Source organism: Aotus nancymaae, unplaced genomic scaffold, assembly GCF_030222135.1.
Source record: "Aotus nancymaae isolate 86718 unplaced genomic scaffold, 86718_ANA_hifiasm-v0.15.2.pri h1tg000014l, whole genome shotgun sequence".
NCBI classification, from domain to species: domain Eukaryota; kingdom Metazoa; phylum Chordata; class Mammalia; order Primates; family Aotidae; genus Aotus; species Aotus nancymaae.
The window spans coordinates 111,081,083-111,104,916 of NW_026988425.1; the positions used below are offsets into that span (position 1 = coordinate 111,081,083).

General features: G+C 37.4%; 1 protein-coding gene across 1 annotated transcript in view; it reads left to right on the forward strand.

The window, feature by feature from the left end:
- Positions 1-23,834, forward strand: part of CERS3 (ceramide synthase 3) — a 102,592-nt gene that overhangs the window by 23,988 nt on the left and 54,770 nt on the right. The window contains exons 3-6 of the mRNA XM_012438621.3: positions 2,823-2,996; positions 13,149-13,263; positions 18,822-18,940; positions 23,308-23,365. Of these exons, the coding sequence (XP_012294044.2) occupies positions 2,824-2,996; positions 13,149-13,263; positions 18,822-18,940; positions 23,308-23,365 (465 nt within the window). The 5' untranslated portion in view covers position 2,823. The remainder of the gene's footprint in view (positions 1-2,822; positions 2,997-13,148; positions 13,264-18,821; positions 18,941-23,307; positions 23,366-23,834) is intronic.

Sequence of the window (23,834 nt, forward strand, 5' to 3'; positions counted from 1 at the left end):
TTTAGCGTGGTAACTCCTACATAACCATGATAAACTATTTGATTAGTTATATTTCACATTACACAAAATAATCTGTCCTGCCTTGAGTTGTGTTTTACGGGTGAGCAAGCTATTTTATATAACAGTGATTATAATGATATTGCCGGGGGGAACCTAACTCAGTGTCATTGCTGTTTGTTTCCTGAGTCCTTATCTATTGAATTTGGAGCGAGTAAAGTAAGGAACATGCTGAGGCAAACTTCTAAGGGAAAAAAAATCTTTGCCCTTGCAGGGGTATCTAGTTTTGATGCAGTTGAGGGACACAGACCTGGCACAAGCTTTTGTTCATTACAGAGGGACTTCTGAGGCCTCGACTGGTTTCTCAAGTCTGTAGGAAGTTTTAACTTTAGCTGGAGTTTGACTCAAAGGCTTGTGGATGCCCTTGTTCTGAGATGTTTCTGGCGAATATTTCAAAATAGATTTCTCTGAATTTCCCTTTTGGTCAGTTATGTCAAAAGCTTGATTCCTCACTTATTTTAGCAAATGAACCATGAAAGTTGATCACTGCTTCCTTCCTAACGGCTCTGTCACCAGTTCTCACTGCACCTTCCTACCCAGGTCAAGTCTGCAGTCCAGGGTCACCCCTTCACCCATCTTTTCTGTAGCCCCAAAGTCTAATCCAGAGGAAGTATTCACTAAGTGTTTGTTGATTACCTTTGTTCCACCATATTTACACAACTTTTCAACAGTATAAATAGGACTCACTCTTGCCTCTCAGGGTAGAAATTCTAACAAAAGAATAGTCCATGGAAAAGAAGGCAGCCTTTCTCCAGGAGCACAGCCCTGCAGGTGTGGAGGCGCCTAGGTTAGCACTTCTCCAAATGGTGGGTAAGAGGCAAGATGAGGTAGAGAGTTACCTCACCAGGGTTCGATTCCTGTTTTGGTGTGGATCTTTCTGAAGGACATTGGGGTCCACACTGTGGAATCCTTTCTCATCTGAAGTCAGAAATCTATCACTTCAGTATTCCCTCTCAGACTCTACGCTCTGTAGTCTTCCTGTTACACCCGAGCCCGTGGCCTCACTCCCAACACACACGTTCTTTGACCTTCAGTCCCTTGAGTTTTCTTTTTTCCCCCTCAATCTCACTTCTCTCTGGGACTTCCTTTATCCTCTACCCGATTTGCATCCCACACATGGCATTATTCCCTCTAGTCACTACTGCTCTGGCCAAACCTTCTCTCTGCTGCTCCCATCTACTGTTGTGAGCTGATTGCTCTCTAGTTTCTCCATCTCCTGAGACATGCTTCACGCCACTGCCAGAAGAGTTGCCATGCATGTGCCTGGGTGAGGTGAAGTGGGGAGTAGGCTTGAAATCCAGCCCTCATCCACCAATTATTTTAGGCTTGGCAGGGCTGCGTCTACCTAGAGGGAATACCTTCTGCTAATCAGCACAAAGACACCCTATGGGCTCACAGAGGAGCTGGCTACCAAATTGACCATCTCATTCCTCTGCATAATACCCTTCAGTGGGTCCTGTTAGCTAAATGCCAAACTCCTTAGCATGGAATGCAAGCAAACCCTCTAAGACCTAGCCTGCTTGTCCCACCAGCATTTTAATGAGGGTGATGATATGATTTATTGTCCAAACTGGAATACTTCTGAAAGGAAGGAAGAGCTATTACTGATTATGCCAGAGCAATACACTACAGTGCCTGGGCACCTATTTGTAACCCACCATTCCACACCTTGGATTCTTTCACTGTGGTAGTACGTAACCACTGGTAGTATTCTATGTACACATTGTTATTTTCAGATTAAGAGGCTTTGACAGAGTTATTTTGACAATCATGTTGTGAATCTGAGGATATTTTTATTCCATTTTCTGATTAAACATTAAAGGATGAACATCCTCATCTTCGAGGTCAAAATGCCAACAACATATCCTCAAGGTCAAAATACCAAGTCCAAGATGATCACAGCCTAAACAATGATATTAAAACACCTAATTTACATTATTCTATGCTCCGGTTACTTGATTGTAGAATTAATACTTTATCTCCTTAAAACTTCTATTCCCTCTTCCTCATTTTTCTGCCTTTTCTGGTTTATTTCCACTTATTGTTCAAGACATCACATGATCTTTTTCTTCCAATTATCTTTCCCTAATATTTCCTTGCTGGGTTCAGTGCCCATCATCTTGTTCCCACAGCAATCTGTATACCTTTTTTTTATTGTACCTAAAAAAAAATGTTGAAGTCATCTGTTCTGGCCTACCTTGCTTAGGAGACTATTAGGTCCTCAAGCCAGGAACCCTGTCTTACTCTTTTATCCTCAGTGCCAGCACGATGCTTCACAAATAATAGAATCTCAATAAATATTTCTTTACATAGACTAATTTGAATTCCTTGTAATATGAAGTGAAATGTGCCTGCCCCTTATTTCCTGGGGAATTTCTTAGGGAACTAGTGATGATTTACACCTACTTGGAGCCTTCAGGATGTCGACTTCGGGCATGTTGAAGTTGTAAAGCCTATTGTTATTTTTTTATACCATAGAATCACATAAAAAGAAAATTCATATGCATAATATTCACATTTTGCCAAAAGTGTGAACAGTGGTGCGTCGAAGTTTTCCATGCCATAAACAAAATTGTTCTGAGGGTATGGAAGAGTAATTCTTGTTTAATGCAATGAAGGATCATGCAACCCATTAAATAGTATTCCGTTCTTGCCTGATTTTCTAAGCTCTCTGGATTTGGGATTTTGAGTGAAGGTGATCAATGCCATCCTAATGTTACATGTTTGTTTCACAAGTCTAATGTCTTCTGTTTCCATTTCTCTAGAATGTTTTGGATGTTTAAAGAATGGTTCTGGTTGGAAAGATTCTGGCTTCCTCCAATGATAAAGTGGTCAGATCTTGAGGATCACGATGGACTCGTCTTTGTAAAACCTTCTCATTTATACATGACAATTCCATATGCTTTTCTCTTACTGATTATCAGACGTGTATTTGAAAAGTAAGTAATACTTGTGTCTTTCCTTCTCGTTCCCCCTCTTTGCTCTAACACTAGAATAATAGAGTTTTAGGCTTACTGAGTTCCTTAAAGAATCTGTTGTTCAGAGGTTGCCACTAAGGGATGAATTAATATAATCAAATGCACTCCAAATGTTATTTAAAGACTGAACAACAAAACGATGAGAAACATGGATCTCACTGAGTGCTTTAGTTTTATAATGAAGAAAATCTTTATAAAGAAGAAGATCGGGAGAGGTTGAGAACAGCAGAGCTTGTTAGTGTCAATGACAATACAGGTACCCAGCTCATCTTCCACTCTTCCATGGTGACTCACAGCACATAGGCACTCCTGGAAAGGCAGTGCTAAAAGAGTCTATGACTCAGGAGGCATTATCACTCTCAAATGCCTATAAAATAACAAAAATGACTCATTAAAGGCTAAACCAAATATTGCTATGTAGCACAGTTTATTTTAAAGATTTATTTAAAGGATTAATGGGTGCCCTTCATTCTAAAGTGCAAGAAAATCAAAGAGAAAAACTATCAATTTGCTTTCTCAGAAAAAGTAAACTTCTTTTCTTTTCTTGATTTAATTTAAATGGATATTTTTTCCAGCCATTTTATTAAAATTGTACTAGTGTTATGATAACAGTAGATAAATGTTCATCTATAATCTCTGTAGTTGACTCTATTTCAAAAAGCTGTTATTAGCACATTAATTCATTTGGAGCAAAGAGAATATTCGAATGTCAAGAGTTGGAAAAACTTGAGACAAAAATCTGATAGAGATCATTTTGTCCAAGACTAACTGTAATGCAGATCATATGTTTATAAACATTTGCAGGGTCCTTATCTTGAGAGATAGTTTGACCAACTCTGTTTCATGAACTCGAAGAAGTTTTTGTACAAATGACCACTTCACTTGGGCCAACAGTGTGCTATTCCTATTGGGAGGAAGAGAAAGCCCCTGGATACCACTAAACCCAGCTGAGAACATTTGAAAATGTACTTCTTTTCTGACAGTTAATTCTACTTCTTACTCATATATTTGGATGTGTCAGGAATGCATAAATAAAGTGGAATTTACCACTGCACTTTAAAATTAGCAAATTACTATCCTGAAATACGAGCTGTTCTTGTACTGTATCTGGTGATCTTTGAATTTGGCATCCAGGTCCATTACTTGTTTCCATTGCAGATTTCCTACTTTTTAGTGGACAGCTCCATTTCTCACAGTTTGGCCAGGACCATGAGCCAGAAAATTCTTTAGGTTGCCAAAGCAGCACAGCTGTGGAGGACCAGCTTGTTACATCCCGGTCTTGGCCTTTCCAATGGCAATCAGGAAGGAATCCAACCCTCTTTTAATTCCTAGGACCATTGTTACTTTTTCTCAAGGGATTAAGTATAGTCTGTATTCTCTTTTCTGTTTCCTCATAACTTCAGCTCCCAATAACTCACTCTCAGCTTTTTCCATCGTGACACTACAGAAAATGTGTAGCTTCACTAATCTTATGTCTCTTTTAATGCCGTAGAGGGAAGGAAAATGTAACAGGGAGAGATACCATACTTTTTGTGAAGCATAAATTTATATATTTTTTCCAGAGCTTCTGTATCATTAGTGGGAGATTGAACCACCTGTATCATAAACTATCACTTGTACCTTCCATTTGAATAGGAGTTTATAGTTTAAGAGCTACATAAAAATCACGAATGCTGTGGTCTCAGTCTGCAGGTATGGAAGTGAGAGGTAAATGACTTGCCAGAGTCACACAGTTAACATGTAAGGGGATGGATCTGGGACTCGAACCCATGAACTAAGGCTTAAGGTTGTTGGCTTTTTATTTTCTGACTGCATCAGTACTTCTTAGACTTTCACAGTGAAAGACTCTTGATGGCAGAAGAGAATAAACAAATATCTCTTGGGGAATACAGAAAGCAAGCTTAAAGAGATGATAGCAAACAAAAATTTCTGAACTATTTAAAAAATTCATGTAAATATAACTCTAGGTTTCAGCATATCCTGAGATATTTAACACAGGAAAGCTTCCTTCTTTTGTCCTAGACTGTATTTATGCTACATCTTCTGATTCTATGAAGTGACCAAGAGTTGTGATTTGGCTGGCTCATTATTGTCCTTTAGTACTAGACAAGTATATTTAAGATCAGAAATTAATGTTTCTTCCTAGAAAATCAAGAAGAGAAGCAGATAATTTGACAGTAACCACCATTTGCTAACATTTGCTTTGTATTTAAGGTTTTCTTTCCTTGAAAGTTTTAGCTTGTGGCTTATGTTTTGTTTTTTGTTTTCTTTGGTAGCTAATGTTTTGATTTTTTTTTTTTTGGTCCAGACTACCAGTTTCTAATTAGTTTATCTTCTGTGCATTCTTGTATGTGTCTGAAGTGTTATTTAAAGGAGAACTAAGCTACTCAAATATCAACACTCATGGAGTAAACGCATTATCTCAGAGTAAATCATGGTCCCAGAAGAGTCCAAGGCAGGGGTGGAGGTGGTAAAATCAGAAGGTCGCCTTTCTATTGTTCCTGTTAGTTGATTATACATGAATAGATTCTCCACATCTGCAACATAAGGTCATGATGGGACAGTATGTCCATCATTCTTTAAAGGAGGGTAGGGTACCTGGAGTAACCTATCTGTAGCAATTTGCATGAATTGAAGAAGTATCGTTACTAACTGTCCCAAATGGAAATAGTCTTAAAATATGAACATTAGACTTTTTATTTGAGATCTAATTTGCTCCTGATATTTTGTTCTCATGTTTTAAAAAAAAAAACCCTCTGAAAAACTCTGCTCACAGAGCCTCTGAATCTGTAGGAACCGGGAATCAATCTTATGCCAATAGCCTAGTGTATCTATTTAGGAGAGGTATTTAAAGGTAACATGCCTAATATCTGCCTAGGGAAAAACACTGAAAATAAAGGGAGGTCTGGGATGTCTAGGCTTTTGACTCTCAGGTAACTGATGGGGTGCTAGACAAGGAGGGGGCTGTCTGGGTATCTGAATGGAGTTGTCTGAAGGCTCAGTTCTGCAAAAGTAGCAAACCTAAGGGACTTATTCCCTGGTAATTAACCTAATTTTGAACCATTTACATGGGAGCAGCAGTTCATTCTTTTTTATTCCTCTCAGACATTTGTTTTTCTATTCCATATCAATATAATCAAAATTTAGGCAAGCTAGCTGGCAAGCTAATCTCTAAATTTATTTCTAGGACTAAGACTTACAATTTTGCTTCTTGCTTCAGTTCACTTTATCAAATATTCATTGTGCTTCTTTCTTCTCTCCTTTTTCAAAATAGATTTTTAATTAAGTGCCTATTTATATTCCTCTACACTTTATAAAGTGATTGATTTCCTAGATTTATTTGAAAAGGAAGGATAACACTCAATTAGATAACTATATTTATATCTGTACTCTATTCTGCTAAAAATGTTATTTTTTGGCTGGGCGTGGTGGCTCATGCCTATAATCCCAGCACTTTGGGGGGCCAAGGTGGGCAGATCATGAGGTCAGGGGATTGAGACCATCCTGGCCAACATGGTGAAACCCCATCTCTACTAAAAATACAAAAAAAATTAGCTGGGTGTGGTGGTGTGCACCTGTAGTACCAGCTACTCAGGAAGCTGAGGCAGGTGAATTGCTTGAACCTGGGAGGCGGAGGCCGTAGTGAGCTGAAATCACGCTACTGCACTCCAGCCTGGTGACAAAGCAAGATTCCACCTCAAAAAAAAGTTATTATTTTGTGTAAGAGGTAGGTTTATGAATGTGTGTATTTATTCACATGTATACTTACCCATATGCTATTTCTTACATGACCCTCTAGAAAAGAATGTTACGCTTCATTTGGCTTTCAGATTAGTTTCGTTCCCTTACTGTATAAATCTTTGGTTTAATTCTATTTTGCTTTCCCCTCCTAATTTCTTCATTTCTAACATTTGAGGACATGCTACTGAGCGAATAAATTGAAAATACTAACCTGTGAAACTATTTCCAGTTTGTATTGTTCTAATAGTGAAAGAAATGGGTATTTTCTCCACTAAAATTTTTCAGCTACTAGATTGGATAAATGAGCTAATTCAATTATTTATCTAAAACCCTGTCAAATATATACATGTGTGTATACACACATATACATGCGCTCTCTCTCTCTTATATAGACCTCTCTCTCTCTCTCTCTCTCTCGCTCTCTCTCGCTCTCTCGCTCTCTCGCTCTCTCCCCCCCATGGAGAAAGAGAGAGAGGTCTATATAAGAGCAATGTTGAGTGATTGATTACTTTTTCATTAACTCGTTTTTCCCCATGCACTACTTCCGTTCTTCTCTCTGCTGTGTTCTGTATATTTGGTGATCCTTTATTTGTGTGACTCAGTAAAACATGTGCTTCATGTACAGATATCACTAGTTGACATAAATGGTACTGTGCTAAGATCTTTTCTCTCTTCTTTTTTAAAATTTAGCCTATGTTTTATGATCTCTCCACATTGCTCTGTGTAAATCTGGTGCATAATTCACTTATTTTAATATGCCTCTGAAATTTAGGGGCCATTTCCAAGAGAACTTAATTCATCTAGAAGCTGGACTGACATACATTTAATCAGATTATCTTAGGAAAGTTTTTATTCAACTTCCATTAATATAAAAATGAATTTAAGAGCTGAATGATCATTCATAACTATAATTTTCAGCATTTAATTAGACACAGAAATTCTTCTTAAGTAAGTCCTAGAATTGACTGACCTGGCAGAAGATAGATCCTTTGTTAGAACTGAAGAAAGAAGAGGGACATCTCATTATTTTAAAAATAGGTGCTTTATTGAGGTTTGATTTACGTACAATAAAGTGATTTGCGTACAATCATCCAAAATTTGATGCATTTTTACAAAAGTATACAGTCTTGCAACCATTACCACGATTATGATATGGATTTCTGTCAGTTAAAAATTTCTCTTGTAACACTTTCAGTTAACACCCTCCCTACCCATTAGCCACCTGCAATCATTAATCTACTTTTTGTCACTATAATTTTGTATTTTCTAGGATTTCCTTTAAATGAAATTATATAGATTATTGTGTTTTGTGTCTGACTTCTTTCATTAAGCATAATGCTTTTACGATTTTTTTCATGTTGTTATGTATATTAATGATTCCTTTCTATTGCTGAATAGTTGTTCAACATACAGATACACTAAAATTTATTTATCCTTTAGTTGATGGGAAGGAATTTGTGTTGCATACAGTTTTAGGCTGTTATGAATGAAGCTACTATGAACATTTGAGTACAAGAATTTTCATGGTTATATGCTTTTATTTCTCTTCATAAAAAGCTAAAACATTTACTCTTCAAGACACTTTTAGTGTATGTCTATCTGTACAATGGAATCTTGTTCTGCAATGAAAGGGAATGCACCACAAATACATGCAAGACATGGCTGAACCTCAGAAACCTTAAGCTCTGTGAAAGAAGCCAGACACAAGTGACCACATACTGTATAATTCCATGTATATTAAATGTCCAAAAAAGGCAAAGCTATAAAAACAGAAAATAGATGAGTGGTTGCCTGGGGCAGGTGCAAGAAGAAACAGAGATTAACAAGAGACGTGAATGATGGAAATGCTCTAAAGTTGACTCATAGTAATGGTTATTACAACTTAGCAAATTTACTAACAAGTCATTTTATTCGTTTAAAAAAATCGTGTACTTGAAAACATTGAATTATATGATATGCAAAATACCTTACTAGTTATCTTTTTAGGAAAAGTTATTGTAAATAAAATAAAAAGGCAAGCTACAGACTGGGAGAAAATATATGTAAAATATATCTGATAAAAGACTTAAATTCAGAGTATATAAAGAACTCAGAACTCAATAATAAGCAAATGACTTGGCTTTAAAAATAGGCAAAAGATTTGAGCAAAGACTTCATCAAGGAAGATACACAAATAGAAAATTAGCACATGGAAAGATGCTCAACATTATTAGTCATTAGGAAAATAAAAACTAAAACCACGATGCACTGAATTAGCAAAAATGTCAGAGTAAGAACCTCTGAAATTTCATTCTTCCACAAAAGCAACCAGAAAACTAGTAAAAATTGTCATAGTTTCTTTCAGAACTGAGAATCAGTCAAAGGCTTATACTAATCTAGAGGTTGTTATTTAAGAAAAACAGCAGAATCTTGGAAGGAATAGCAAGCTGTGAGATATTTTTAACTTTCCCTGTTCCCATCTTGCCCTCTCCATCTCAGGATAGCCTTGAAGAACCAATGGCCCACAATTACAATGGAAACTAGCAGCCTGGCTGCCACTGAAAGGAGCAGGACAGAGTAGAAGCTCCTTCAAAGCTCATTTTTAGAGGATTGTTATCTGACCTGTCTGATGGTTCTCTGGAAGACACTACTCACAATGCTGTCTTTATTTGACCCGACTCAGAGCTCACCCAGTGAAAAAGGCTTTTTCCTGAGGGCGTTTGTCTAAAACAATTAGACGCAATTAATTAACTTCATAACTGTCTAAGGCAGTGGATAACAATTGGGGCAAACAATGAAATGACCAAAAAGCTTCAAAGGAAAACCTAGAACATGAGATGTGCATAGAAAGCTTTGAAAAACTCTGACAATGTTCTTGGAAATCTAGAAGTCTCCTTTTATGTGTAGGGGTTAGTGCATGTTCATGGCTATCTGCATGCTCAGGAAAGACCTGGGAAGGCCATAAGCTCTCACCTCCGAATGGCCTTTAAGCTCTGTGCAAACAATAAGTGAAGGCTAAGGCAGAGTTGCATACTGCCTAGCTAAATGTTGAAGATGTGCTCCAACATATGCACAGAGCTCCTCAGGAAAGACTGAGAGGCTTATGGGTTCCAAGCATTTAAGGAAATTTCTGTCTAATCATTAGCTGACCACTAAGCTAACCTAATGAAGCCTTCAGTACTCACACATCACAAAGAAGACTTTATAGATTTAATTTTAAAAAGGTGATTAAACAAACAAATGGACAACAGCAAATAGCAAAAGCAACAAACTGGGTGGGGAGAAATAATCTGATTTTTACAGTTGCCACATCATAGTATTTAACATGTTCAGTTTTCAACAAAAACTTATGAGACATGCAAAGAAACACAAAAGTATGGACTATACACTGGAAATATGGCAATTATTGCAAGCGTTTCTGAGAAAGCCTAGATATTGGTCTTAATAGACAAAGACTTTAAGTCAACTATTTTAAATATGTTCAAAAAACTGTAGAAAAACATGCTTAAGAACTAAAGAAAAGCATGAAAACTGTCTCACCAAATCAAGGATATCGATAAAGTGATAGAAATTATAAATTATAACAGAACCAACTAGAACTAGGATCGAAAACTACAGTGACTGAAATCAAAATTTCATGAGAGAGGTTCAATAGCATATTTGAGCAGGCAGAAGAAAGAGTCAGCAGTGTAAGGAAGAGCAAAATAAAAGAGAATGAAGAAAACTAGTTTTAGAGACTTGACTACCAATATACACATAATGGGCATTCCAGAAAGAGAAGAGAATAAACACAACCCCCAAAATGTGAAGAAATAATGGCCCCAAATTTCCCTAAATTCTGAATCTGCACATCCAAGCTAAACAAATTCCAAGTAAGATAAATTTAAAGAGAACTACACCTACATATGTCATAATCAAATTGTCAAAAGCCAAAAACAAAGAATCTTGAAGGCAGCAAGAGTGGAGCAACTCATAACATACAAGGGATTCTCATTATGATTAGGGATTGATTTCTCATCAGCATCTGTGTAGGTCAAAGGTGGTGAAATGACACATAAAAAGTGCTAAAAAGAAAACACTGTGAACCAAACAAAACTCTCCTTCAAAATGAAAGCAAAATTAAGGCATTCTCAAACATAAACCAGGAGAATTCATTCCTAGCAGGCCTAGCATACAAGCAGTTTGAAAGGATGTCCTTCAGACTGAAATGAGAGTACACAAGACAGTAACTCAAATCCGCATGAAGAAATTAGCACCAGTAAAGGTAACTACATAAGAAAATAAAATGTTAGTATAGCCGTGTTTTTTGTTTGTAACACTTTTTCCCCCATCCAATTTAAAAGGCAATTGCATAAAACAATAATCTAAATCTGTGTTGATGAGAACACAATTTGTGAGAAAACAGCATAAAGGAGGGGGAGGGGAACGGAGTTTTTTAATCCTATTGAAATTAATTTGATATTAATCTGAACTAGGATGTTATAAATGAAGATGTTAATTATAATCCCCAGGTCAGTCACTAAGAAAATAACTTTTAAAACTGTAAAAAACCACAAAGGCAAGAAAATTAAAATGGTACATGAGAAAGTATCTATTGAACACAAAATAAGGTAGTGATGGACTAAAATAAACAAAAGGGCTTAAGATATGTAGAAAACAAATAGTAAAATGGCAGCTATAAATCCTGTTTTATCAGTAATTACTTTAAATGTAAATAGATTAAACACTTTAATTAAAGGCATAGATAGAATCGTTAGGAAAACACCATCCAACTATGTTGTCCACAAAAGATACCCATTATGTTTAAAGGCACAAATATGCTGAATGTAAAAGGATGAAAAAAGATATACCATACAAACAGTAACCAAAAGAGGACTGGAGTAGCTGTACTAATATCAGACAAAATGTAATTTGATAGATTTTAAAATTGTTGCTACAGATGAAGTACATCTTATAATAATAAAAGGGTAAATCTGTATAGAAGATATAACAATTATATACGCACTTAGCAACAGAGTTCCAAAATACATGATGTGAAAACTGACAGAATTAAGGGGCAATCAGACAAGTCAACAATAATAGTTGTAAACTTCAATACCTACTTTCAGAAATTGATAGAAGATTATCAACAGGGAAACAGAAGACTTGAACAATGTTTTAAACCAACTAGACCCAACAAACATAGAAGATATAACAATTATATATGCACTTAGCAACAGTTCCAATACATGATGTGAAAACTGACAGAATTAAGGGGCAATCAGACAAGTCAACAATAATAGTTGTAAACTTCAATACCTACTTTCAGTAATTGATAGAAGATTATCAACAGGGAAACAGAAGACTTGAACAATGTTTTAAACCAACTAGACCCAACAAACATCTATAGAACACTCCACTTAACAAAAGCAGAATACATGTTCTTCTCACATGCCCAAAGAGCACTGTCCAGAATAGATCACATATTTGTCTATAAAACAAGTCTCAATAAATGAAAAAGATTTAAATAGTATATTTTCCAACCACAATGAAATGAAGTTAGAAATACACTTTGGGTGGCTGAGACAAGAGGATCACTTGAGACTAGAAGTTAGAGACCAGTCTGGGAAACATATCAAGACCCTCATCTCTTAAGAGAAATCAGTAATAGGAAGAAATCAATAAACTAATAAATACATGTAAATAAGATAACATATTTCTAAATAACCAGTCAGGGAAGAAATCACAAGGTATATTAGCAAACATTTGAGATGAACAAAAAAGAAAATGCCATACTAAACTTAATAGAATGCAGCAATAGCACTGTTTGAAGGGAAACTCATAGCTGCAAACACCTATGTTTAAAAGGAAGAAAGACCTCAAATCAGTAATGTAATACCTAGACAATTTGTAATACCTAAAACAACTTGCCAATTTTTTATAAAGTTAAATGTATACTTACCATACCACCCATCCTATTGTTAGGTATTTGCCCAAGAGTTGTGCCATTTTTTCATATGTTAGAACTTGAAATAGGAATTTCTTTAAAATAATAACACCAAATAAAACATTTTCTAACAAAACTCTTATTTATTTTAATCCCTGGGAGTCTTTAAAATTCTAAGTAGAATAGCTTATTCTAATTCCTAAATCTTGTCTATAAATATATTTGGATTAACATACAATGAATTTTTGGAATTGTGCAAGTGTTTTTTTTTTTTTAAATTATTGCCTGTATGTATGGTCTGAAACTTTTCTGTTTTGAGAGACAGATTTTGGGTGTAGGTAGCCCCAGTGTCAACATGAACAAATGATTGATTTCATTAGAAACCTAAAGTTACAGCTTTAATTTTCTGGTGTCATTGTGGATTTATTCTTAGATTTTGAACTTTGTTTCTTTTCATATTTTTGTAGTTTTATTGCTTCACCTCTAGCAAAATCATTTGGCATTAAAGAGACAGTTCGAAAGGTTACACCAAATACTGCCTTAGAGAATTTTTTCAAACATTCCACAAGGCGACCATTGCAAGTAAGTACAAATTCTTTTCTTTTTGATTTAAAAATCTTCTTTCTTAATGATTCAGTTATCTATAGCTTAACTTGTGTGTGCAAGAAATATGTTCAGTTGACCAGCAAATGATTTGATTGATTTGGATTATTATTTCTTTCTTCTGTTGACAGGTTTAGAACATCACAAGTGTGATACACATGATAATATAAAATAATAAATGTTAACAGTTGAACTATTGTATTTAACTATAGTGTTGAGCACTAATGATCACTGCCATAATTTGGGCATAAAGGTCAAAATTTGATTTTTTTTTTTTTTTGAGACAAAATCTCACCCTGTTGCCCAGGCTGCAGTGCAATTGGTCAATCTCAGCTCACTGCAACCTCTGCCTCCTGGATTCAAGCAATTCTCCTGCCTCAGCCTCCTGAGTAACTGGGATTGCAGGTGTGTGCCACCACACCCAGCTAATTGTTTGCATCTTTAGTAGAGACATGGTTTCACCATGTTGGCCAGGCTGGTCTCAAACTCCTGACCTTATGATTCACCCACCTCAGCCTCCCAAAGTGCTGGGATAACAGGCATGAGCCACTGTGCCTGGCCCAAAATTTAATTTTTAATGATAGAATATATACAAAGTATACAGATGAAAAAGGATAATTGTTAGGGCAGAGAAGCCCATATCTGATACCTTTGGTGATTGTGGTGTCATCAAAATACATTACATGCATTTTGAAAATGTTCATTGGGGTCGCTTTCATGAGTAGGACTGTTATTTTATTCAAAGATTCAACATACTCAGAAATATGCTGTGTCTCTGACTACTCTCCAGGGAGAATTTCTAAGAGAATCACGGTTCTCTTCACAATATAAAATGTCCTTCATTTATGTTGTTGTGCTGCATATTTAAATACATGCAGAAAAGGAAAAAACATTTTTAATAGTTAAAAAAAATAATGTCCAGGTAAGTCTAGTGTTCACTCGTTTTATTATACTTCCATAGTTAAAATGACAGATGAAACAAAACTTCTCCAAAAGTGGCACAACCTCTATGATGATACAAACAACTATTCCCAGTAATTTTAAAAATCAAGTACATATGCTAACACAGTTCTAAAATAGATAGATTTTTGAGGGTCCTGAACTTTATTTGCTGAGTTAAGTTGCTTCTACTATGACAATTGCTCTAATTCTTCTCGTGGTTTCTCTGCATGTGAAGGCACAGTGGGGTATAGTGTCCAGAATTGCTCATAGCAGGTGAGAGCTGTCTCTAACTTGCTCTGCCCTCAGTTTCTGTATTTGACTGCTTTTGCAACCCAAGGATAGTCTGAAAAGGCATCTTTATGTGGTTTTTATTCCCATGTGCTTTAAATGACTGCAATTATTCATCTAAATCCTTTTGCTACCACTGGTGATAATAATGCCAAAGCATCCCTTTACTCATTTCAAAAGGGAAATTATTTAGCTATGTTTATGAAAAATTAGGGCTCTTTCTGGGACCCTTCTCATTCTTTTTGTTTGGGAACAACTAACTTTGGTAATACTTGATATAAAATGGGAAGAATAGTGCTATACGACCACTTAGTTGCTATACTTGCTATTTGCTAAGAGCGTCTAGCCAGATTTCCAGGATATTTAAAATTATCTAGAAAATTTGGTCCCTACCAAGCTTCTCTGCTATGGAGAAAAAATAGCCATGTGACAAAGGAAAACTAACAAAAGCTGAAAAGATTCATAGAGTGATAGTCTTTCTTTTTCGTGATTAAGATGAGGAAACTTAAGGCCCAGCCGAAGGGGAATGTGTGGTCATGCTGCTAATGAGTGGCTGAATCAAAAGCTGGAATCTGGCCCATACTTCCAGACCAGTAACCTTTCTACCATGCTCCAATGAGTTCTTTGTCTGTAAATGAATGTTAAAATGTATTTTAAATATTGTGTAGGTAATATTTGTAGATAACACCTGACTTCCTTAAAACAATTGAGCACACAGACCCAAGGGTGCTTCTTCAGCAGCTGTAGATTGCACCAGTAAAACAAAACACTTCTGTGTATATGACATCAACTGTGGGCTGGTTAGTACAGAAGGGCAAAACATGGTATTGATGAGGCCCAAAATACTATACACATGAGCCTCCATTGAGAGTTTTGGTCTGTGATATTGTACAGTTCTCTTATTATTGTATCTACGCAGCTGTATGTCTGTTACATGTGTATGTGCATGTATCAAGAACAACTTCCAGATGTTTGGGGAAGACCAACAGCTCTGACCAACAGATCAATTACTGTGCTATAGATAACATGTAGTAACAGTGGAACTTATTATCTAGCCCTTTCCCTTAGCAAAATAAAAAATTACATATATATGAACTGATGCAGAACAAATAGGTTCTGGAAGAGATCTAAAGAAAATGTGGCACTGTGAGACTGACCTCAAGCCAGTTACTATAATCAATAAAGGTATTCCGGTGTGCTAGCTTGAGTCATTCATAGATTCAAACATTTTTAGAGCAAAAACCTCTTCTAGTGCAGTTTATTGTACAGGTGAGACACGTGAGAGCCAAAGAGGTAGAGTGGCTCCTTCACTGGCACAGAGGGTTCCTTTTGCAGTCCAGAGGCCAGGTCTCTTGGCCCCATTCAGCACTCCTCCTGCAGGCCATTCAGTCTCTCCTTGTTGAGGCTGTACCTGAGACGGGCTTTTCCTGCATGTTCCAACCCACTTCTGAATGTTCACAGCAATAGGTAGTGTAGAGGCTAAAATATAAATTGTGAGGACAGATCCTGTGAGTTTAGAGCCTGGCTCTGTCACAGACTTTCTGTGCAGAGATGGACTCATTAAAGTTTCCTCCTCTATGAATTGAATATAATTATATTGCTTATCTCATAGGGCGTGTATGAGGATCAAATTGAGTTAATACATATAAAGTACTTAGAATAGTGCCTGGCACATAGTAGATGCTCAGTAAAGGTCAGCTGTTACTATTTGAGCCATTAATTTTGTACCTATCATGCACTGACTTCCAAAGGAGCATGCTTAAGTATGTCTTCCTTAAGGGAATTGTCCCTTGTTTCTTAATTGTCCTTGTTTCTTAATCATGCTTGCTTTTCTTCCCATGACATCTTGCACTATTTTCTGATCATTAAAAATGGTCAATAAATGCTTAATGTTTCACATATTAATTAAAGAAAACACTTTTGGAGATTTTGTTTGCAAGGAGTTTTCTTTCCCAATAATATCATAGTGCATGGGGCCAGAATTGACAAGACTGACTTTCAACTGGATTCTTCTGTATTCCAGAATAGAAAAAAAAGCTTCAAATAATAAACAATTACTATCTTCTATGTGTGGTGATTAATAATTTATTAGGCAATTATTTGTAGAAGTCATGGGATAATAAAATTGGGTTGTTCTAAGATTTGAGAACATTCCAGAATGAAGACAAGGACTTCAGTTTGTTTTGCTCACTATTGAATCTCCCATGCCTAGAATGGTGCCTGGCACCAGGGCGTAGAGACCCTTTAAATTCTTTCAAATGAATGAATGACTAAAACACTTGAGCGAAGCTAGGTCCAGAGTCCCTTCAGTCTGAGCACACAGAGCAAAGCATAGCAGCATGCCAGAGAATGTCTTGCTGTGCACCAAACAACAGAATTTGAATTATATTCTCCATTTTGGGGGGTCTGTTCTTGTTTGCAAATTATGTTAAAAATAAAGGAATACTTTCTTCTTAAGCAATTTTTAGTCCATGGTTTTCTTTCTGTGTTTGGACATAAAAATCTCTAGCATCAACACAGCGTTCAGTAGTTTCATTAGCTCATTCCAATCCCTTGGTCCTCAAATCATTCCTCTAAGGTGAGTGGCAAACATTCTCTTAATGTCCCATTTTACACGGGGGTCAAAATGCACTGCTTATGCCTACATAGCTAGAAGGTAGCAGCACTGATCTTCTGTTTTCAGCTTCCTGCCCTTCCTACCATGTCCAATTGCTTTGACACTGCGGTGTTCTTTCCTTCCTGCAAAGGAATATATGAGATCATCTAGCAGAAGCTATCCGCTGGTCACATCTGGCCTGTGGGCCAGATGGCTTTATTTGGCTCTCACGATATTCATCCACAATTGGTTTAAATTTACTTTGAAGCATTGGTCAACATTTTTTAAAACCTAGCGATTTCCCATCAAAAGGGTCTGCACATTTTCTCTGGAAGCGTCAGCCAGATCTTGGTCACACCTGGCCCTTTGGGACATAATATGTGCTTTTCTGCCTGCTGTATTCATACAGCTTCCACTTCTTTCCTCAGCACTGAAGCTGAGGGTCAGTTTTATGCCATTTTATTTTTCATATGATCGAATTAAGAAGAAATGGAAATGTTTCCTTTATTTATTTATTTATTTATTAAAGACAAAGTCCTGCTCTGTCACCCAGGCTGGAATACAGTGGCATGATCTTGGCTCACTGCAAACTCTGCACCTGAGGATCCAGTGATTCTCCTACCTCAGCCTTCCAAGTAGCTGGGATCACAGGCACCTGCCACCACATTTGACTAATTTTTGTATTTTTAGTAGAGACAGGGTTTCACCATGCTGGCCAGGTTGGTCTCAAACTCCTGACCTCAGGTGATCCACCTGCCTCGGCCTCCCAAAGTGCTCGGATTACAGGCATGAACCACCATGCCCGGCAGGAAATGTTTCTTATACTTATTTGGGAAATAAAAGATCAAGAGGGCTGGCATTTTTCATGAGCACATTTCTTTGTGGACGTAGAGAAGGTTACCATAGGTTTAAAGTACAAACCATGCCTATGTTAAAATCCCACTGTGAAACAGACCTGGCCCACTACATCATTTATGTTTCTTGTCTGGCTTGGGTAGAACTTCAATTTGTAACCTTTGAGTGAAATCTTTCATTCACGTTGTTTCCAATTTTAAATCACAGCCCACAATTTCTACTTCCCAAAAGAGAAGCAATCATCATCATCATATTTTGCAATTGTTATTTTTTGTTATTGAAATTATTTTGGATCAGTTTGAAATAGACTGTCTATGTGATTAAATGTAAAAATGGATGGCTAACACCTGTTTGAGTTTTTCCTGCATTGTCTTCTGGAGCTATCAGAAAGATGATGCAAAATATCAGAAAATGCACTAGCCTAAGTTCTTATCCACACTTTGCTACTAATTTTAGGTTTTGGACAAGTCACTAAAATTTTGGGGGTTTTAGTTCCCCACAGGAAAAACGAGATTGGATTTGATTTTAACTATACCACTCTACCCGATGCCTAGGAAGTCCTAAGTACATTTTAGCTGAACAGGTGAGCTCACACACGCACCTTGAATGCATGGGTTGCTGCCAACTTATGGAGAATTGATCTTTCTCAGTAACTTAGAGATCTGGGATAGTAACGTGTGTGTGTGTGTGTGTGTGATTCCATAAGCAAAAGAGGTAAATTCCCTGGATCCAGGTCTCATGGCAGAATTTCTCATCCCCAGTACTGAAGCTCTTGTAACTCAATCTCCTTGTCTCTTGTTTGCCTGCCTGTCTGACTGTTCTTTATCACTCATTTATTCATTTCATCCCTTTCCAGACTGATATTTATGGACTAGCAAAGAAGTGTAACTTGACAGAGCGCCAGGTGGAAAGATGGTTTAGGAGTCGGCGGAATCAAGAGAGGCCTTCCCGCCTGAAGAAATTCCAGGAAGCTTGGTAAGGAGGATGGGCCGAGCTTGAGGAATGCTGCCGTCCTGTCTGGAGCAGAGTGGTCCTTGCAGAGAGAATACTGCCAGGGCAGCAGAGGGAGGGTTCAGACCCAGCTCTGTCACCTACCCGTGTGGTGTTTTAGGTGCCTCACACATTTGCTTTCTCTGCTTCCTCCACTCCTTTGTTAATCGAGTAAGATCTGAACTCTATTTATCGGGCAGCCTCCTGGACCAGAGTAGGTTCAGAGAGACTCCATGCCATGCACTCTCTAAGATGAACAAGAGACCTTATGTGCTCAGCCTGAAGCCCAGAAAAATCATAAAAATGTCATAACTGGTGGTTCTCTTTTCTCCGGGTCAGGGTTAGACCTAGGTCACCGGACTTTATCACCTGTTTCCAACCATGACAATTGTAAGAGCAGAGAATGTCTGCGAGGATGCGTGTTCCCTCTCGGAACGCTGAAAAGGCCTCTCTGTGTGGCGTGGCTCATGACCCCAGCCCTGCTGTGGGGTGCACAGCCCATCCTCTTGGTTCCCCAGTAGGCTTGGTAGGAGGATCAGAATGAGCTAGGGCATCCAGTGGAGTTTTTTCAGAGCTGGCTACTTTGAGTCCATTCTGAGGGCAAGGAGATTGCAATGGATTTATTTTTAGTTTCATTTGAGTTCTGCTTTTTTTCCCACCTCCTATAGGATACTGTAGTACTTTAGGGCTCTCTCTTGTGGCAGAAACTGACACCTGTGCCAAAAAATGGTGGGCCAGGTTATTGCTCTCACTTTGTTTCCCCTTCTTTGTATCCAGACAAATGTGTGTGAGTTGGGCCGTGTTCAGTGCCACATTCTACACACCAGCAGTGTTCCATCTTCCTGCCTGTTTCTTAAGGCCCTCCCTCCCTCACACTGTTCAGTGACTTCCAACAGATGTTTTTGTTTTGAAACTGAAATGAATAAGGGAGCTGATGTGAGACCTTCAAATAAGCAAACAGAGGCTGTGGAAGGCTAAACTTTAATGACTTCCTTTAATTCATCAATATGTTCCCTATCTTATAATCCAGCTGTGAAACTGGGTGATGTTTAGAGAGATAGACCCGTTCTTCAGGATGGCCCCAACACTCACTCACTTCTCACCACAGGCTTCCATTGCCTTTCTCACAGCAGCTTGAGGTATATGAGTTTGACCAGCATCTTCTGGTTTTTAGGTCTTGGAAGTTTGGTAAATATAATTTTGATTTGCTGCAAATTTCAGCTTGGCACAAATATATCTCTCTAACCATCAGCACAAAACAGTACAAGATGGAGCTCATCTCACATTACATCCTCCTTTTTCTTGCTCTCATTCATTCATTTGTTCATTCTTGCTAACAGATGATTCTTAAAGTCCCCAAGCTGGGACTAATTCAACACCTCTGAGCTCAATCATATTTTAATGAAATTCTCTGGCAATTTTTTAGACATTACAGTGCTTTACAGGTTATAATTGTTCACTCCTTCTGCCAATGATGTGAGACAGTCAGGGAAGGTGGGGTTACCCTGCTTCAATGAGAAATTGCACATCCATCTAGTTTAAGGGTCTCTCAGGTGTTTAAATGGCTGTTGCATTGAGATCTTCTGACTCCTATTCTGATACTCTTTCTTGTTCAATCATACTGCACTGGCACCAAATGCTTACCTCTCAGCAAGCAGAGGATCCCTAAATTGAGTAATATTTGGGCACCTGGCCATGTCAGTAAGCCTACTGACATTTGTGACAGAGTTCAGGCTGGAGAAGGGAATTTCGAGTTACTCTTATCAGTCAGGCAGGCAATGCAGAGGTACAGGTTAGTATCTTCTCTGTGCATAGCACTGTGTTAGATTTTGTGGAGTTCTAGATTTTAAGAGGGAAGTAACGTGTGAGTCATGGTCACCAGCCTTAAACAATGAATTAGGGAGGCCAGTTTATCACACACAAAACCATAAGATCTATTGTCACGCCACCCCAGTGGCACGTGGGAGCATATACCAACAGATACGACGTCATGTTTAGATGTGTTGTGGGAATTCAGAGGCAATGGCATCAGCATGGCTGGAGAAGTTAAAGGCTTTCTAGAGAAGGGAAGACATAGGTTGGACCTTGAAGAATGGGTTGGATTTCCATAAGAAAAGAAAGCAGGGTTTAAGGCAGTATTTTCAAATAAGGCAAAGACACAAAGCAGGAAATTATGCAATATATCCAGGACACAGTAAGTGGGCCCATGAATCAAATTTAAGCTTTATTTTATTCTTTAGCAACGCCACACGTTTATTCTAAGTTAAAAGTTATGGGCTAGATAAACAGACTGAACCTAATGTCATGTGCTGTTGAATTGTACAGGGACTCTGCTTTTTTAAAATCAGCTGTGGGATGTGCTACGAAAAATCATACCATGAGATACCTAACTTCAGGCCTTTTGAAAATCTCTGGGAACTTATTTCTTACACCAGCTCCTAAAATTACTTTCCAACAGGCAGAAATTCCTCTGTAACATCCGGGCGGATGAGCCCCCAGGCACTGTGAGCTCAGGGTATTGCTTCCTGGGTTACTTTCTTTCATGGTAACCCTTGTACCCTATTCCACGGCCTTCAGGATTTTAATATGTAAGGGTCCCTTTTTAAAAAAAATATCAAATTCCACATTTGCTGACCACTTTTTCATTTAAAAATACACATTTTAACTTAGCAATGAGAAGGGACTCCCAAGTCCGTAGGTATCCAGGTAGGAGAACTCCTCGGTGTGGGAGAAAGGGCTCTCCCTGGCTGGGTGGATGCGGCCTCACCCTCCTCTCACCATGCAGTCCACGGCCCGCTCCACACAGCGTCCCTACCACTGGCCCCCCGTCTGGTCCTGGCAGTGTTTCTCATGCTCTGCTCAATTTCTCCCTGGTTTCACCCTCCAGTCCCTCCTTTCACTCTCACCATTGCTGGCCAACCAGTTCATTTCTGAATGATTCCAGTTTTCTCCCTTCCCATGATTATATTTATCTCATTCTTTCCTGGAAAAAAAAAAAAGTTTTATTATCTTAGGTTCGTTTAATATGATTGAAATGACATTGACAAGGACTTTATCATTCATCTTTTCAGTGAAGTGCAGCAATTTTCATACTTTAGAGTGTCAAGACCCCTTGTTCTCTTAAAAACTCTTGAAGATCCCAAAGAACATTGATGTGTGTTGTACCTGCTGATAATTACTATATTAGAAGTTAAAACTGAGATATTTATAAAACGGGAGAATATACAAATGCACATTTCATCAGTGCAATTTTATTCAGAGCAATACCGTGATCACATGTCACATGACCTCACTTGTGAGAGAATGAGAGGGAAAAAAGCAAATAAGTATTAGTATTATTATGAAGATATTCTGACCTCAGGGTTCCCTGGCACACACTTTGAGAAACCCTAGTATAGGGCTTCTCTGAGTAGGGTTTGTCCAGAAATATGTGAGACTTGACTGTATTCTTGCATCTGAGTATTACTGCCCAAACTTGGGTGAGTTTTGTGATCTCTCTTAGCTTCAATTTCCTTTAGGAAATTGGCTGTTAGCAACAGTCTGTAGCATCAGCTTCATAATCTTGTAAACACAAAAATGTGATTTGTAAGTATTTTGGCATGTATCTCAAAAAGGTAAGAATGCTTTATCGTAAGCATGATTGCAATATCAGTATCTTTTTTATTTAATAAAAAAGTATGATTTTTTTATTTAATAAAAGATTTTTACTTAGTAATAGCAAATATTCAGTGTTTAAATTCCTGATTGTCTCATAATTTTCTTTACAGTTTGTTGATTTGAATCAGGATCTAAATAAGATCCACTTGTTGCAATTGGTAGATATGTCTTTTCAGTCTCTTAGTCTATAGGTCTTTCTCCAAACATGAGGAAAATCTTTTCTTTCAAAACCTACTTTTAGGACAGAAGACTAAAGTCTGGCCACATAAAAACCTTTTAACTGGGAATTAAATGGGGATAAGAGAAATAATTAGACTAATTAGATTCCTTCTTGGTAATACTAATATCAACCCACTGTTTATTGTGTGCCTGGAACTGGGCTAGCCATTATAATAATAATGGCTACCATTTATTGTTGCTTACTTCATACTAGACCTATTATCACAGATTTTCAGTTCTTTTCACATTTTGAGGTAGTATTGTTATTCTCATTTTACAGATGAGAAAGTCAGGCTTCCTGAGGTTAAATGATTTACCTAAGGTTATGGCCATCTATTAAGTGGGGCAGAGCCAGGATAGAAACTTGTCTGACTCCAAAATGTGTTTTCTTTGCAAACTCTGCCATACCTAATCATTTTTTCCTCAAATCCCTGTCACGTTTACAAGAAAGTAAAGATTTTTCTTTCTTTTGGCAGCTGGAGATTTGCATTTTACTTAATCATTACTGTTGCTGGAATTGCATTTCTTTATGATGTAAGTTATCTTTTTATATCTTTGATTGGAATTTGTCTTTAATTTTTGAAATTCTTGTCTGTGAATTCCTTTAGGATATAGTACTTTCAATAAGATAACCAGTTTTAGAGATTTTGCTCAAGATTCAAGATTTCTCTCAAATGTTGCTACAGATATCTCAGGATTTTTTTTTATTCCTATAGAAGCAATAATATAATTAATTCAGAAATAATTTTGTTCATATAGTCACTTGTTTGAAACAATTTCCTCTATGAGACAGCACTATTTACTTATCTTAGGTTCACTAGTAGTGAATTTCACAGAGGTGTTATATAGGAATATGTAAAAAAATTCCCCAAAGAGGGAGAAATATGTGCAATAGAAGCAAAATAATATGGCAAAAGATGATTTCCTGTGCATTTTTGCCTGCTATAAATGACATAAGGAGGAGCTTAGGTTTTCTGCCAAAATTGGCCTTTGACACTGACAA